The sequence below is a fragment of the Marmota marmota genome, unplaced genomic scaffold (genome assembly GCF_001458135.2).
Source record: "Marmota marmota marmota unplaced genomic scaffold, marMar, whole genome shotgun sequence".
NCBI classification, from domain to species: domain Eukaryota; kingdom Metazoa; phylum Chordata; class Mammalia; order Rodentia; family Sciuridae; genus Marmota; species Marmota marmota.
This window is the reverse complement of record NW_026000229.1, coordinates 49,237,609-49,254,511: the sequence shown is the minus strand read 5'-3', so window position 1 is coordinate 49,254,511 and position 16,903 is coordinate 49,237,609. Positions and strand designations below refer to the sequence as shown.

The 16,903-nt window shown below is 35.1% G+C and overlaps 1 protein-coding gene across 2 annotated transcripts; it reads left to right on the top strand.

Annotated features, from left to right (window-relative positions):
• The first annotated feature begins 2,143 nt into the window (after positions 1 to 2,143).
• Gmfb (glia maturation factor beta) lies at positions 2,144 to 16,665 on the top strand. 2 transcript variants are annotated; one of them, XM_048793768.1, is made up of 7 exons: positions 2,144 to 2,291; positions 6,605 to 6,701; positions 8,031 to 8,080; positions 8,638 to 8,687; positions 9,163 to 9,248; positions 10,875 to 10,948; positions 12,946 to 16,665. In XM_048793768.1, the coding sequence occupies exons 1-7, from the start codon at positions 2,289 to 2,291 to the stop codon at positions 13,015 to 13,017; spliced, it is 432 nt and encodes a 143-aa protein (XP_048649725.1). In that variant the 5' UTR covers positions 2,144 to 2,288; the 3' UTR covers positions 13,018 to 16,665. The 2 variants fall into 2 exon arrangements, with proteins under 2 accessions (XP_048649725.1, XP_015336387.1); XM_015480901.2 differs by having other exon boundaries at positions 2,145 to 2,291; positions 9,166 to 9,248.
• The last annotated feature ends 238 nt before the right edge of the window (positions 16,666 to 16,903 follow it).

The window sequence follows — 16,903 nt, the reverse complement described above, 5'->3', positions numbered from 1 at the left end:
TGTCCTCTTAGCTCTTCTGGGTCTCCAGACTGTTTATCATCTCCATTTTTACTTATTGGGGGAACGTCTGAATATGGAGATTCTCCTACACCACGTGCAGTCTACTGAGAACAAGCAGTTATCTCAGGATACCAAATTAAACCACTTCTGCCACTGAATGTCATTGCCCAGGACCAAATTCAAGGGCCCTCTACCTTCTTACAGTGAAAGTAGACTACCAGCTTCATTTTCTTTAGGTTCTCCACTATCCTACCTTAGGATCTTCTCTCCTTTTCCCCCTTGGCAGGTACAATTCTGTTCTTATTGTATCTGCTTCTCTCCATGCTCCACCAGATCAAAAGTGAAAGGCTTTTCCTTGCCACTGACTTTCCTTATGTTGTAGCCTCTTTGATGTTATCAATGTCTGTTTCTCTCTCTCTCTCTCTCTCTCTCTCTTTCTTTCTTTTTTCAGTGCTAGGGATTGAACCCTAGATCTCTTGTATTCTACCACTGAGCTACATCACCAGCCCCTGAAATTTAAAAATTTCATAAAACCTTTCTTAACTGTGTCTGGCTTTTTCAAGATAATTGTGTTTCTTGAGATTAAAAAATCTTATTTTTGAAGTCAAAAGCTGTCTCTCTCTTTTTTGTATTCTTTTTATTTATCTCTATTTATCTTTTGAGACTGATAAGTGCTTCTGGATGACCAAGGAGAAAGTCCCATAAAAGAATGCAAGAATATTAGCATGTTTAAAAAAAATTATTATCTCCATGATATATTTTTCTTGAAACTACCAACTTTTTCATTCATATGGCCTTTTTACATCTCACATTCTTTCTTAGAAGGCAATCTACCTCAATTTTGGAAATATCAATAGGTAGGAATATAATGTGTCTAACTTTGAGGTTCAAACATTGAGACAATAACTACACAATGGAACTGAATGTATCAATTTGGCTTTTGATGCCATATGTGACAGGAATTGTGAAAAATTGTCACTTTCACAGAACCTAACAGTTTAGTCCTTTATAGACTGAACTTTCAAATTGCTCTAGTAAAAAACTACAACAACAAACTTTCATGGTCTTAGATGCTGAGCATTGGTTGCCCAAACAGCAGGAGGCTACTTTGTGGGTTAGTGCACTCTGGATTGTAGGTCTGGTCTTTGGTGGGTAGAGGCTGGGAATGCTGCTAACCTTCCTACAATCCAGAGTGCACTAACCCACAACCAAGAATTGACCTAGCCCAAATATCAATATTGCTGAGACTGAGAAACTGTAACACAGAAATTTGTATTGGCTCTAGGCTCTTCTCACCAAACCACTGTATCCACCTGCATCCAAGTCATGTCTTCCCCTAGATTACTACAATAACATCCTTAAAAATTTTCTGGATTCTGCTTCTGCCCTCCACAGTCTATTTTGTTTTACACTTTAAAAAATGGAATCTTTAATTTACATATAGTAAGATCCACCATATTTTGTGTAAGTTCTCTGAATTTTAATAGATGTAGAGAGGTTTGTAATGGCATCCTAATCAGGATAGAAAATGGCACCTCAGTTTTCAAAGTACAATTAGGCAGTGGCCCATAAGAGTGCCCATTTAAACATCAATCATCATTCAACCATACTTCAGTAAATAAATATTATTGGGTAAAGAAATGTATTAACCAGCTTCCTGTGATCCCAGCAGCTCAGAGACTGAGACAGAAGGATCTGAGTTCAAAGCCAGCTGCAGCAATTTAGTGAGGCCTTAGGCTACTTAGTGAGACCCTGTGTCTAAATACATTTTTAAAAGGACTGCGGAAGTGGTTCAGTGGTAAAGCGTCCCTGGGTTCAGTTCGTGTTACCAAAAAAAAAAAAAAAAAAATAACCAAGCCCTGGCAGGAGGGAGTAGGATGGTGGGCGGGGGTGGGTCAGAGGTGGAATTCTGCAGAGTGTTGGAGGAAGGAGGGCGTGCCTAGATTGGAGGGAGATTAAATTTGGGAGGTAAGCTGTGACCAATATACACATTTACCAATAAAATCATTGACTCAATATTGTCACTTTGAAATTGCTCTCAAAGGTTGAAGTTTAAGGATAACAAGATCTGGCGCACGCTTGAAGCCAAGCTGAGCAGTGGGCGCTGGCGTTCCAGTTAATTTTGAGCCGCGCCTCCCGCCGTCTGCTGTCACGTGCCGAGCAGCTGCGACCGAGCTGATAGGTGGGGGCGGCTCTGCTGGGCGCCGGGGCAGGAAGGGAGGCGGCTGCCGTGCCATTCTTAAAGGGGCACGAGAGAAGGCGAGGGGTTGCTGCCGGCCGGAAGGAAAATGGTGAGTTGCGGTGGGGAGAGCAGGGCCCAGAAGGCTGGGCCAGCACGCCGGTCTTAACTGTTTTCTACAATCAGTCGCTGCAGACAGCGGCCGCTTCCACCCCAGCTGCATGCGGTTGCTCCCACTTAGAAACTTGGCCTCCGCAGGCTCTACTGCCGCGCGTAGTGTAGCATCCTCCATCCTGCCCCGGGGTCGACCCGCCTTGCAGCCACAGCCGGCGGAGGCCCCTCTTCGCCGGGCCCCTCCCGTTGGAGGGCTCCAGCTCCTGAGCTGAAGGTCGGAGGGGCAGGGGGTCTGGCCCTGCAGCAGGCTCCCCGAACGCCAGCATTTCTTCGACGGCGGCTTGGGAGGGCCAGGCCTAAGGAGCTCTTGAGCCCCCTGCACCTTCTGCCTTGCGGCGTTTGCAAGGAGGTCTCGAATCTGATTACATTCTCTCGGCCTTGCCTTAGCTTCTTTCTGTCTTCCCCTTCCCCTATCTTACACTGAACATTTCTCCTTATGCATGCATTCTCCGATTTAAGGCTATGGAAAATCTTTTGACCCAAGGCTTTGGCGCTTGACCGTAAAGAAACTGTCAGAAATTTCGTTTTGTTGAATAAGGAGATGATGGCTCCCTCCAAGCATAAAAATTAAGTGGAGAATTAAATGAATTGCCATCAAGGATCTTCTGGATCCTTCCTATTGGGTTTTTAAATAAGCTCAAGTTTCATTAGAAATAACATCAGAAAAACACTGCTGTCTCTCTGACCTCCCACTCTTTGTCACCACCCACTCTATCGAATAGATCTTGTCATGGTCACTGAATCCAATGGATTCTTTTCAGTTTTTATCTTTTCTGACCTTTCAGCTGCATTCCAGGGTGTTGACATTCTCCAGTTTTTGAAGTATTTTCTTCCCTTATGCTTTTTTCTTGGCTTATGGAATACAGAACTCCTGGTTTTCTTCCTGTTTCTCCTCTTGGTCTATCTGCTTCCCATGCATATTATCCTTTCCCTGGACAGTAGGTACATGTAGGAGTCCCAGACTCCATTGTAATCTCTACTTTTCCATTCTGTATCCTTTCTCCTACATTCATGGCTTCAAGTATCACCTATATTCAGATGATTTGTGAACTTGTATCTGAGACCTTGCTTCTGAGATCCAGTCCAGATATTATATTCCACTTAGTTTTTAACATCCCTGGAAGCTTTTCACCATTTGGGTGCCTCAGAGTCTCCTCATTTTGTCTAGAATCCTCTTGTTATTTTGCCTCAAATCTGGTCTTGACTCACTGTTTGGCAACTCAGTGAGGTTGGGCCATTCAGTATGATATACAAACCAGAAGCTTAGGAGACATTTTTATAACCCTTTTTTCCCTTACCCATTTCTTTTACCTCATACCCAATCCATTCATCAGCTCCTTTGTAATGATTAAGAGAGTGGGCCAAAGGTCAGGCTGCCTAGGTTGAATCCTGGCCCCACTAGCTGCATAATTTGGAGGAAGATACTTAATCTGTCCTAGCCTTACTTTCTTGCAAAACTGGAATAATAACTACTCATTTCATGAAATTGTGTCTAGCATGAAGAGAAATTTGTGTAAAGGATATGACAGTGATTCTCATGGTGTTTAATACATGTTAACAGTTATTAGCATTATTCACTTCTCTTTACTCTTTTCAGTTTCTCTGAACTACTTTTTATCTCTCATTAGGACTAGTCTTGACTGTTAACTAGGTTTGTTGTAATCATCCTGGCTCTCAGCCTGTTTCCTGCATACCACAGCAAATGTGATCTTTTCAAAATGCAAATATAATTGTGTTTTCCTTCCCTATCCTACTTAAAACACCTTATTGGTTTCCCTTTACCTATGAGATAGAAAGCAAAATACTTAATATGACCCAATTCTTCCTGGAGCATGTTCCTGCTCATTGTCTGTGCTTGAGTTCACTTGAATCAGGTCTTTGCACAGGTAGTTTTAGTACTCTAGATGCTTTTTCAGGGAATCATCCTATCACCATAGTATTCTTCACCAGTCACAGGTTCTCATAGTCTTGTGTATCTCTCCTTTCTAGCTCTTGTACAAATGTACATATTTTTGCCTGACCCTTTGGTGTAGGTTCCTTCTCTCCTAGATTGTGATATAAGCTACCTGAGGAAAGGGATGATATCTTTCATTTCCTTTTTACATCATTATATCTCTAGCATATAACACAGTACTGCACTAATTTAATATTCATTATATGGATAAACAAATAAATGAACACTTTACCTCAACTCTCCACTTTACTTTGTGTGGTAACATTTACCATATAATTTTTTTTTTTAATGACATTTTACTTCTTTGTAAATGCTTCTAAGTGTAAGCAGTTAGAGTTGGCCAAGCCTCAGTCCTCCTTGTAGAAAGGAATTTGAGGCCTTATTGTGGTTTTGAGAAGGGCAAAAACACAAAAATGAGTTATACAGGTTAAATCAGCATATTTTTTAGTATGTTAAGCTTACACAAGCAGCTCTGAGCATCAGAACTGGAGGATAAAACTTTCACAATAAATTGATCTTTGCCTAAACAAAAATCTGAAGTGTTTATTAGTTTCATTAATGGATTCTGCCTTTGGTCAAAGAGAGAATAGAAATTTTTGTATTCTGGTTTTTGTGATCTTTCTTGAAAGAGAGAATAATAATGAAGTAGGATTAAATCTTATCTTCAGGAAGCTCCCAATGACTTAGCATCTCTGAAGAGAATGAAAAGGTTGGAAATCCATAATCCCCGCGTGATTGTTATTTACTGGATAATATACTTTGATGGGATGTACTTTCCAATTGTATTTTAACATATCCTATGGTATATATCATACCTTATGTCTTACCATTGTTCTGAATTTAAAGGGCAGTTAAAATTGAAAGCCATTTTCTGCTTTAGCATATGCTGTCTTTTACCCAATACAGGATCAAGCAAACAGGCTCTTATTATTATTTTTTTATTTTACTGTAAAATTGGAAGCTTTAATGCTTTGGGGTTATGATGAGATGTGTATTTAGCATTTCAAGGAGGAGGAAGGCAGGGGGAAAACCTATATATGAAATGAGACTAAAGTGAATGGACCTTGTATGGAACCTGACTCAATTAAACCAACTATTAAAAAAATTAAAACAAAGAGGGAATTTGAAGACTATTTGGATATTGGAGTCTGGAATTATTATCTATTTTTTTTAGGTAGGATAATGTTGCTATCTATTTATTTATTTGGTACCAGGGATTGAACCCAGGGGTACTTAACCACAGAGAAAGATCCCCAGCCCTTTTCTGAATATTTTTTTATTTTGAGACAGGTTCTCACTAAGTTGCTTATGGCCTTGTTAAGTTACTGAGGCTGTCTTTGAACTCATTTCCAAGTGAAATTACTTTTGGCCTTTGTTGTGTCATAGGTTGCAGGGGCATTGTTGAGGGTATTGAATGAAATATAGTTAAATGATTGAAACTGAGTGGTATACATAGGTGTCACTGTCCTGCTTTGTCCTTTTGTATGTGTTTGATATTTTACAAAACAAAAATATTTTTTCACTATCATTTGCAGTAATGCATTGTACCACTAAAAGAAGAGTGCTTTTGATCATTTCCTTGCCAGATTTCTGAGCAAGTTTCTCTAATATTTCTTCATAATTTCTAAACAGTTCTTTAAAATTTTATTTTTGTTTCATCTGGTTTTGCTTTTGCATCTTATTAGCTCATTTTACATGTTCATAGTCAATTAAGATATAAAATGTTATTCATCTTTCCTCTTAGGACTTGTGTTTATACTTTTGTTATTTTTATTTAAAAAAAAATGATTTATAAGATATTTTCCTGTTCTTCCTGCACAGTGTGAAAACATGATGCTTGCCTTATCTAAAAGCACATGGTGACCCTTGACTTTTCCTGTTTCCCTCCCTTCCTCTACAGTTCTGATGAGATACATATTGTGATGTTTCTGATTTTTTTCCCCACTTTAGTACTGGGGATTAAACCCAGGGTCACTCTACCACTGAGCTACATCCCAGCCCTTTTTATTTTTTATCTTGAGACAGGGTCTTGCTAATTTGCCTAGGCTGGCCTCAAATTGTGATCCTCCTGTTTCAGCCTCTCAAGGCACTGGGATTACAGGAATACACCATTGCACCTGGCTTTGTTTCTGATTTTTTAAAATTTATCAACCAAAGAGACTGTTAAAATATATCCTACATAGAGGTGAACAAAAGTGTATGATTAAACAATATAAATCCAAAGATGGGTGAATTTGAAAGTCTTTAACATACATTTATTGAGGTCATGGCATTTTATTTTTTTTCCTCTTTTATAGAGCGAGTCTTTGGTGGTTTGTGATGTTGCTGAAGATTTAGTGGAAAAGCTGAGAAAGTTTCGTTTTCGCAAAGAAACGAACAATGCTGCCATTATAAGTAAGCTAAAAGTGATTGCTTCCAAGTTACATGATCTTAGCTTGTTTTTATCTTATAGCTGTGTTGAATAAACTGAACCTTTAGAAAGTAGTGTTGCTCCATTTGTTACATCCCTTACCCGTACCTTTAAAAATTAAGAAACAGCCAATCGTACACAGCTCTGGAGAAGATGATCTTCTTGTTCACTTGGGGAATGAGGATTCTCATGTGTAGTGACTGGTCTCTCCATCCTTCTTGGGAAACTAAAAGCCTGGAAGAAATCTGTGCCTATACCTAGAATGATAAAGTTCATCATTGTGTCCAGAGTGGCTTTGGGCACTATTCCAATTCTAGAACTGAATTCTAGTTTCATGGAGAGTGCTTTTAAGTGTGAATATCTTCTGTAAATGGAAAGGATAATTCACAGACTGCCTCTCCACTGTGATCTATATGTGAAGCTGTGCAGAGTTCCTTGTATTCATCCGTAATATTTAATATGTAGTTAATGATTTAGAAAGGTAAAAGCTGTGAAAATGTAGAACTACATAGACTATGCTTAACAGAGATGCACTTGGCAGGTGTGAATTAATCAGAAGTGGTGATACCTTGTCATTAATTCTGGTTCTGTTACAAATAATTTCTGTAATGTGAGCATATAATTCTTAAAAGTGAATGTGTATATTAGTACTATTTTACCACAGAAGATGAAGTGATTTTGAGACCACGTTGTATTTCATAGGATTTGCTGTGAAATTCATGCAAAACCACACATAACCAGCTCTTCAGACTAGTTAAAAAAAAAAAAATAAATGTATAGGTTATCTAAACATATTTTGATTTGACTTTTGATTATGTCAGATGTATTTTAATATGGATATCAGTGCTATTTTATAGTTTACTTTCCCAGACTAATGATAATGCAGCATGAAATCCTGACTCTGGAAAAGCTGGCAAACACGAGGTTTCTCTTTCCTGACCTGACCCCAGGTCCACTCTTCCTTGCAGTTCTAACCACCCTGCCCATAGACCAGTCACATTTACCTTTGGACCTTATCTAGGAAGTTGTGTTGGAGTTACAGAATTCTTCACATACACAGTAAATGTAAGGAGTTGACATAAGTTCTAAATAAGCAAACTAGGTGTTGAAAATTGTGGGTAAAGTGTAAAAGCTAACTGCTTAAAAAGCAAAGCTACCAAATAGACCATAAACTAAAACTATGAATGAGTTTTATGCTTGTGTTTCTTAGTGTTTAAATTTTAAATGCCCCAAGAAAGATTGAGAATGCATGCATTGGTTAGATCAAGGTCACATTAGAATCACAGTTTACTCATATTGTATTTTTATTTTAGTGAAGATTGACAAGGATAAACGCCTGGTGGTACTGGATGAGGAACTTGAGGTTTGTTCAATAAGCTAAATACAATTTTTATAGTAAAACAGTTACTATCATTCAAAAGATACTTTATATTAGTTACACATACCTTTAAAACAAGTTCTAAACCTCCTTTAAGTACATACTCATTGTGCATGAAAAGCATGGATTAATTATTATGTATTGCATTTTCTAGCTAATTTAACTGTCTTTAAGGCATTAATGGAATCCCTTTTAATAAGGGATAGAAGTTATGTCCAGTAAAAAGTGAGTCAGCTTAAGGTAATAATTAAAAACTAAAATCCTACAATTCAAGCATTTAGTTACTAAGTAATTTAGAGTGAAATGAATTAACTTGTTTTTCTAAAATGAGATATTTCCTCTGAGGGGTTAGCTTATCCTGACAGTTGGAACATAAACAGAACACTATGTCTCACAGCCCCATGTTTAGCTATTAATTGAAAGTAAATTTGTTTTGTGGCATATGCTAATGAATTTATAACTTATTAGAATAGGCTTAGCATATCTCCTAAAGACTTATGGGAAAGGAAATGTTTAAAAGTTGTTTTTCTCTACGGTACTAGGGCATTTCACCAGATGAACTTAAAGATGAACTACCAGAACGACAACCTCGATATCCTTTTCTTAATGCTTTGGAGTGATTTGTTTTCTTTAGTGGTCAGAATTTCATTGTAAATAGCTCATTTGTTAAACTTTCAAATGATATGTTTTACCAGAATTCCTTCTATATCATGATCAAAACTGAATTAAAATATGTCTGTACAGATCAGACTTTAAGAAAAATGAAAAAGTTGATGTCTTAGTGGGGTGAATTATTTTCTTTTAAAAATAATTCTCTATTATAATGTATGTACAGTAGAAATTAAGAAAGAAAAATCTATATCAAATCCATACTTTAATAAATTTCTTTTTGACAAATTACATGATTTTTTAAACTTACCTTTGAGGCCCATTTATTATTTTGTAGAAAGACAATAATGAAAGTGTGACCTAAATTAATAAAATATTAATTTGCCACTCAGTAGCTCCCCTGGTGTTGGTAAGTACCTATCTCAGAGCAGTGACTTTAGTTTCTTTAACTTGAGAAAAACCTTCATTGTATATAGTTATAAATATCAACATGATGATGGAAGAGTTTCATATCCTCTGTGCTTTATTTTCTCCAGTCCTGTTGGTAAGTAAATTTCTTTAAATAATGTATATTTGCCTCTGATCTAACTAAACCATCTTTTTTTTTTGGTACTGGGAATTGAACTCAGGGGCACTTGACCACTGAGCCGCATCTCCAGCCCTATTTTGTATTTTATTTAGAGACAGGTTTCAGTGAGTTGTTTTTTGCCACACTTTTTGTTGAGCTTGGCTTTGAACTCACAATCCTCCTGCCTCAGCCTCCCAAGCCGATGGGATTACAGGCATGTACCAGCCTGTAATCCATCTGCATCCAGCCTTAAACCATCTTTTATTAGACAGATTTTATGCTTTTTAAAAAATATTAAATTGTTGAGTAACCTAAATTGAGGTGTGTGTGTGTTTGCATACACCTCTGTGCATACCTAGAAAGAAGGTATTACAAAACATCATCTTTAAGAATGTGTTTACTTTCTGAAGATGAATTCCTAGAAGTATAAGTGTTGGGTCAAACCTTACATGTATTTTAATAATTATGGCATATAATGACATAATTTAGATATCAGAAGTTTATTTTAATCTTGTTTATTTAATCTTGTTTAATCTTGTTTATAAGTATATGAACTTTGTGTGGTAATAATAATATATTTTTTAAAAAACGAAAAAAATAATAATATATTTATGTTTATCTTTTAAATAGTAGTCAGCAGTGATATACCTATCACCTTGAAAGTGATCCTGGAGTAGCTTACATTGGATATTAAAATGGATTGGGCTGGGGTTGTGGCTCAGTGGTAGAGTGCTTGCCTCACACATGTGAGGCTCTGAGTTCAATCCTCAACACCACATAAAGATAAATTAATTAATTAAAGGTATTTTGTCCATCTACAATTAAAAATATTTTTTTTTAAAAATGGAATGGGGGCTGAGGATGTGGCTCAAGTGGTAACGCGCTCACCTGGCATGCTCGGGGCGCTAGGTTCAATCCTCAGCACCACATAAAAATAAAATAATGATGTTGTGTCCACCGAGAACTAAAAAATAAATATTAAAAAAAATTCTCTCTCTCTCTTAAAAAAAAAAAAAAAATGGATTGGGCTGAGGATGTGGCCTAATGGTACAGTACTGGCCTAGTGTGTGCCAGGCCCTAGATTTCATCCATAGTATTGCAAAACAATAAATAAATGAATAGTACTTAAGGAATTCATTATCATCTGAATTTTTCCATTATTATTGAGTTCTTTTCTAAACTTGATTATTTGTATTTTTAACCTCTAAAATATACTATATTTTTAACCTAATACATAACCAGACAATAATTCACCATCTCAAAATTTATGTATTTAAAGCATCCATAAAATTGATCTTGATATTTAGTGTCAAACTTAAGAAATAGTGCTAAACACTATTTGTAAGTATTTGCAAGGCTCTAAAAGTCAAGATCTACAAAGGTGTAGAACCATTTTTTTGCTTATATGTGGACTTATTTATAGCTGTGTCTGTGCAGGCAGTATGAAAAATAAGATTCAAAATATAGCCCATGTACATTTAGAACACACTTTTTCTCAACTCAAAAGTTAAGGAAATACTAAATATGTAATTTTTTAAAATGAAAATTCACCATTTTTTTCAAAGTCTACACTTCATTTCTGTTCTAATCTCTCTTTTCCAGGATGTAAGCCTGAACAACAGATGATGTATGCGGGGAGTAAGAATAAGTTAGTCCAAACAGCTGAACTAACCAAGGTAGTATTTATATTTGATTTGTTTGTTGATGGTATACTTTCCTTTAGAGTATAGACAATAACTAAAGCAGTCTAGATAGTTAAGTATTTTCTATGCAGTTGAGGGTTATTTTGATCACAGCTGTAAATTAGCAAAACTTTTTATTATTTTTAAATAGAATGATAGTGGTCTTTTTTAAAAAATTATAACTTTATGATTATACATAATAGTGGGTTCATCTCTACAAATTCATACACGCATGGAAATCAATTTCAGTTCATGATGCCCTCTTTTCCCTTCTGCCTCACCCCTCACTCCCCTTCTCCTTCTTCTGCTATACTAGATTTGCTTTTGCTCATCTATTAATTTGTATTGGATTGGTTCTTTGTGTAATAGAATGATAGTAGTTTTTAAACCAAAATGTGTTTTTTGTTCAATAAGTTGAATATAAGAGATCATATTCAGAATGTGAACAACTTTAGAAAATCCAGTGGAACTATTAAGTTTATTGCAAGCTCTTTATCTTCCATAAAGTAATGTCTAATAGGTAAAGATCAGCATTCAGGTTTCTGTGCTGGAATTCTGTATTGTGTAGCTATCTGTATATGAGACACTTGCTTTAATTTATAATATATCTCCATTTCCTTTATGGTATTTTTGAAGCTTAAAGGTAAGGTGTACTTGTCTCAAACTTGATTTAGTTTCCACATACTATTTTAAGTTGTAAAAGTATATACATTTAATCTATGAAATAGAATATTGTATCGTCAAGACCATATTTAACAATATCTTCTTTCTGATTTTATTTTAATGACAGTATCAGTGTTTCCCCTTGGGTGCTTAAGCATTAATTTGGGGATTGTCTTTAAGTGCCATCTGCTTTTTCTCTCCAGCCCTTATGATTATCATTGATACTATCAATTTATAGACACAATTTTTTTTTTCCTAACTTCTATGCTGGGAACATTCTGGAGTTGCTGTAAGGGGTTGGATGGTTAAGGAGGAACTCTATAGAGTGCTTGTCTAGAATGTGCAAAGCCCTGGGTTTGATCCTCAGCACTGTAAAATGTGAAACAAAACTAAACTAAGGGAAATAAAAACCCAAATTCTGTTAATAGCCTTAGTCTTAAGTCTTTTATAATCCTTTGTGTGTTCTAAAGTGCTACAGTTGAGACATTACAATTTACAAGTTATTTTTATAAATACTCTATTCAAATCCTTATAGCCCTGTGTGGCTAATTAGTATTTCTATTTTATAAATAGGAAAAACAGGTTCAGAGGCTGAATGCTTTGCCTAGGGTTGCCAGGATTCAAACTCACATCTGATCCATAATCCCATCCATTCTGCTGTAATATATTGTCTCTCCATAGCCATTATACTTTCTGGGCCTGTGTTAATTCAAATTCTTGCTATGGACCTCCCTTCTATTCTTATCAAAACAATCTACAACTGGTATTTCCATTTGCCAAATTATGGAGGACTCATGGTATGTTCTTCCAGTTCATGACTGATTTTACTTGTATATACTAAAATGCGTCTCTTCTAATGAGTAAGTTTTATAAAACTGCTATTTTACAGTGTTTGTCTTCTCTCATCTTGATTGCTATACTGAGTACTTAGCTTTTAAAAGAAATTAAGTACTGCTAAAAAATATATCTAATTTGCCAGGTGCCAAGACACATACCTGTAATCCCAGTGATTTGGGAGGCTGAGACAGGAGGACCACAAGTTCAAAGCCAGCCTCAGCAAAAGTGAGGCGCTAAGCAACTCAGTGAGACCCTGTCTCTAAATAAAATACAAAATAGGGCTGGGAATGTGGCTCAGTGGTCAAGTGCCCCTGAATTCAATCCCTGGTACACACTCCCCACCCCCGCAAAAAAAACAGTATATCTAATTTATTGTAGGTTAAGTCATGACCAATATGAAGGAAGCAGAATTTGGTATTTAATATAATACTCAGATATATAATGTGTATTGTGTAAATGTCAGAAATATGACTTAAGTTTTTTTTCTTAAGGTATTCGAAATAAGAAATACCGAAGACCTAACTGAAGAATGGTTACGTGAGAAACTTGGGTTTTTCCACTAATGTGAACTTCTGTGTTTTTAAAGTATTTATGTATTAACCTGACTATACTGGAACCAGACATAAATACTTATTTATGCCTAAAAAATGCACTGTTACTTACAGTTTGTTTCCTGCAGTAAAGAAAAATTCTTCATTTGTGCAAAGTTTGAACAAAGAGGAAATCATCTTCATAGTAATGAAACTTTGTAAAGTGTTTCCTTATATTTGTAATTGTTAGGTGGGCTACTTTTCTCCAAGGACTTTTTGCACTCTTGTGACTAATTTCTATAACTTATGGTTCAGAATTTGTTACTATTTACAGACACCATTGGAAAGTGGGTATTAGATTGTGCTAGACAACAGTTGCCTCCTTTTGACAAATACTGGATATTAGCAATTTATATATGAAAATAGCATATTATCACTTGTCAAAGCATTGAAATTAATTTGGGGTTAAAAACTTGAGTGACCTAATTTTGAGCCATGAATAGTAATTTACTGTAGTGTAATCTACATTTCAAGTACATTTTTCATCAATTTTGTACCTCTTGATTTCCTAATATCTTTTTAATCAAGTCTAGAAACTATGTTCATCAATCATTCATTTTTTAGGTCTAGGAGTTAGATTTTTTGATAGAGTTATGACTCTTAGGTTTCTTCTTATGGAAAATAGCATCTTGGTCTTCACAGTTGTTAGGTTGTAATAATCAAGGGCTTCATTCCCCATTGTCATTTCTAGATAGTTTTGAATCTAGGTTAATAACACTTCATTTATAAGGCACTTCCTATGTCTTGTGAACACTAATTATTTTAAGTGTGTTAATACTGTGCCTTTGATTTGTTAGCTTTAAAGTTAGTTTAGGACTTTTACACTGCCAGTATTCTAGATTTGGTGAAATTAATACTTTTTTAAAGGGTCCAAATAAAACAATTTTCTAATGTGTTTATCTAAAATTTGTAATAAAATCAACTTCTTATTTTTAAAATTCCAACTATCTGCTTGCATAGGTGAAAATATGGCAGTTGAGAGTTGTAATTCTGGGTATATTTGTGACTAGTTTTGTGCCATATGTAAAAGTTGCTTATCTTAAAACTTTGGTCATACTTAATAACCCATCAACAGAAATCACATTTTTAATCCCAAATGTTAGAAGATAGTCTAAACTGGTCATCTGTTTGGTTAACCAAGCCAGTCATGTTAAAAAAAAAAAAAAAAGGGAACCCTTGGATAAAGCAAGAATCATAATATATATAGCATACTTTAAAAACAAACATAAGTAACTGCTGAATGGTAATTTAATAAAAGATCTAGAGACTCAAGAAGCTTAACCAAATTTGGTGAATAGATTCTTATATTAAGAATAGCATAGTCATTTCAAAATTAGCAAAGGCATTCTTTTTATGTTGGCATATTTTCTATTCATATTATTTTTTGCATTTTATTTTTGAGAGTTCTGTGCCAACTTTAACAAAGAGAGAAAGATAGTTGGAATTTTCACAATATTGAATAGAGCATCTTCTTTCCCAACTGTTTGGCTTCACTAATCTAGAAGTCAGGAAACATTGACAAGTTGGAAATGGGAAAGTGCTAGAGTAGGTATTTGTTTTAGTTAATAAATGGAACAGTTCCTTTATTTCAGTTTTCAGAGAGAGAAAACTTCATGCAGGAAGTTTAAGAATTCTTTAAACTGCTATTTTGGTATCGAGTAACTTAACTAATAATTCTTCAGAAATGCAAACGAAATCCAAATGAATAGAGAGTGGTTTTAATTTTTTTAAGAGGGAGGTGAGATTTTGTTTTATCTGGTTTGCATCAGTAAGAAACACTAGTGCTGCAAGAATGTATTTTTTAAAATAAGGTTCCTTGTTTCATTTTTAAGATTTTAGCCTAATTTTTTTTAAAAAAAAATGGAAGTCCTCCATAATCTCAGATAATATTGACCTTCCATACACAGAACTCTTAGTTCTTTTAGTTTCTAACAGGAGCAAAGAGCTGTGATAAACTGCTGCTTTGAGCCTGTCTGTCTCCTTGTTAATAGCATGTATTTCTCAAGACAACAGATTGACGTTAGGAGAGCAGTAGAACATTTTTTATTCTGTCTGTCCAATAGGGTAATTACAAATTCCATGCTCTAAAATTTTCTCAGATATTTCTGTTTCCTTTTAAATAAATTTTGCATTTTTCTTTTAAAGTACATTTCCTTTTCTTTTTTCTGTCTTCCTACAAATAGTTAACTACAGATTTCATAATTCCAGTTCTTACATTCCGTATCTTTCTGGTATAGCCATTCCCATTCAGCCTTAAATCTTAATCTTTCCTTTTTGGCAGCAACTTTTTCCTGGGAACCTCCTTCATGGTGTTCTAAGTCAGCATTAGTTTTGAAATTATTGGCCTTGCATAAGTTCTGCATAGCATCTTATGTCAAAATAGAAACAACTAGTAATCACAGTATGGTTTTTGTGGCAACATAATGACATATGAAGAAAATTGTTCTCAGGTTACTATGCTGAAATTCCAAAATGTCTTGAGTTTTAAATAGTATTCACTTTGTTCTGGTATTAAAGAATTATGTTAGGAAAAATAGTTGGTTGACTGACTGTTTTTGTTTAATTCACTTCTAAAATAAATGTTTGAATTGTCTATTTCAAAAAAGTTTACTAAATGCCTGGTGCAGTTAAACATACTCTTGTTTAAGAGGGTGTTGCTAAATTTTTATTGTCATTGAAGAATCTGTGTAACAAAATGTCTGTCAGCACTTTCCCTCCCTTTTTATCTCCTATTTTCAGGAGTTAAACGTAGCCATAAACTGTATCCTGGTCTGACACTTTAACTAAACGTTTCCAGTTAGGGGAATTTATGGCCAAATTAAATTTGGCTTTTTCCCCTAACCCATACAAATATTAAGGAAGGTGTACTTTAAAAAAAAATGTATGGACTACTTTTTAAACTCAAGTAATGTCATTAATCCATATGTGGACTAGTGATGAATAGATATTTTCATAAGAGTTTAAATGCTGATATTTGGTGGAAGTAGAGAATAACTCATTCTATCAATTCAAGTACTCTTGGTATGGTTGCACTCCCTATTTGTTTAATAGACTGGTAATACTGGAATCTATGAAGTTTTAAACCTTTACAATTTATGTGAAGAAGTGTTTCAAACATTTCAGGACAAATCTTATTTTGTATTTCTGGAAGAATGTAAATAATCTTCTAGGCCACATAAAACCAATGGCCCCAAGTTGAATATCCTTGAGAAACTTGTTTCCTGTTAGGCCATTTGACATTTCAAATCAATGATCACATTCCTGTAATATGTAAAACAACTACATTAAGCTTGTGATAGAAACTGTATTTTCTTGCTTTATGGAGTATAATTCATACACATCTAATTACTTGAATATTATTTGAGATCACTAACATGCCAGGGCAATTCCCACTTATTTAGATGGTCCAATATAATCTCATTCAGGAGGCTTGAAACATTAATGGTTTAGTCTTGTGAATTTTAACAGTTCTCTGTCATCGTTTAATCAAACCAACAATTGGTACAACTTCTTAACCTGTGGTTTCAGTCTCTGCTAGTTCATACTGCATGTTTATTTTGGACAGTCTTTTGTTAAGCATGGTGCTTGTACTGGTTTAAATAAAACATTAACATGAAAGTACTTCTAGTTTTTCATTTTTTACTTGCCTCTTACACCCCTTTGGTGTTACTGATACCTACCTTGCTCAACTTGTTTAAACCACACATTGTCTCAACAGTTTACTGTATCTGGGGAAAACTGAGAAACAAACAGAAATCACTTGCCAATTTATGAAAATTTGCAAAACTCAAAGACTGATGCTAAAATGATTGGTTTGAAAAAAATGTCAATGAATGCTATTGGGACAGAGAGTTGCTTG

What these genes read in the sequence shown, in the direction of transcription:
- Gmfb (XM_048793768.1), top strand. An exon ending in TACTGGATGAGGAACTTGAG is followed by an intron (nt 8,081 to 8,637) that starts GTTTGTTCAATA and finishes CTACGGTACTAG; the next exon opens with GGCATTTCACCAGATGAACT. An exon ending in TATTTTCTCCAGTCCTGTTG is followed by an intron (nt 9,249 to 10,874) that starts GTAAGTAAATTT and finishes TCTCTTTTCCAG; the next exon opens with GATGTAAGCCTGAACAACAG.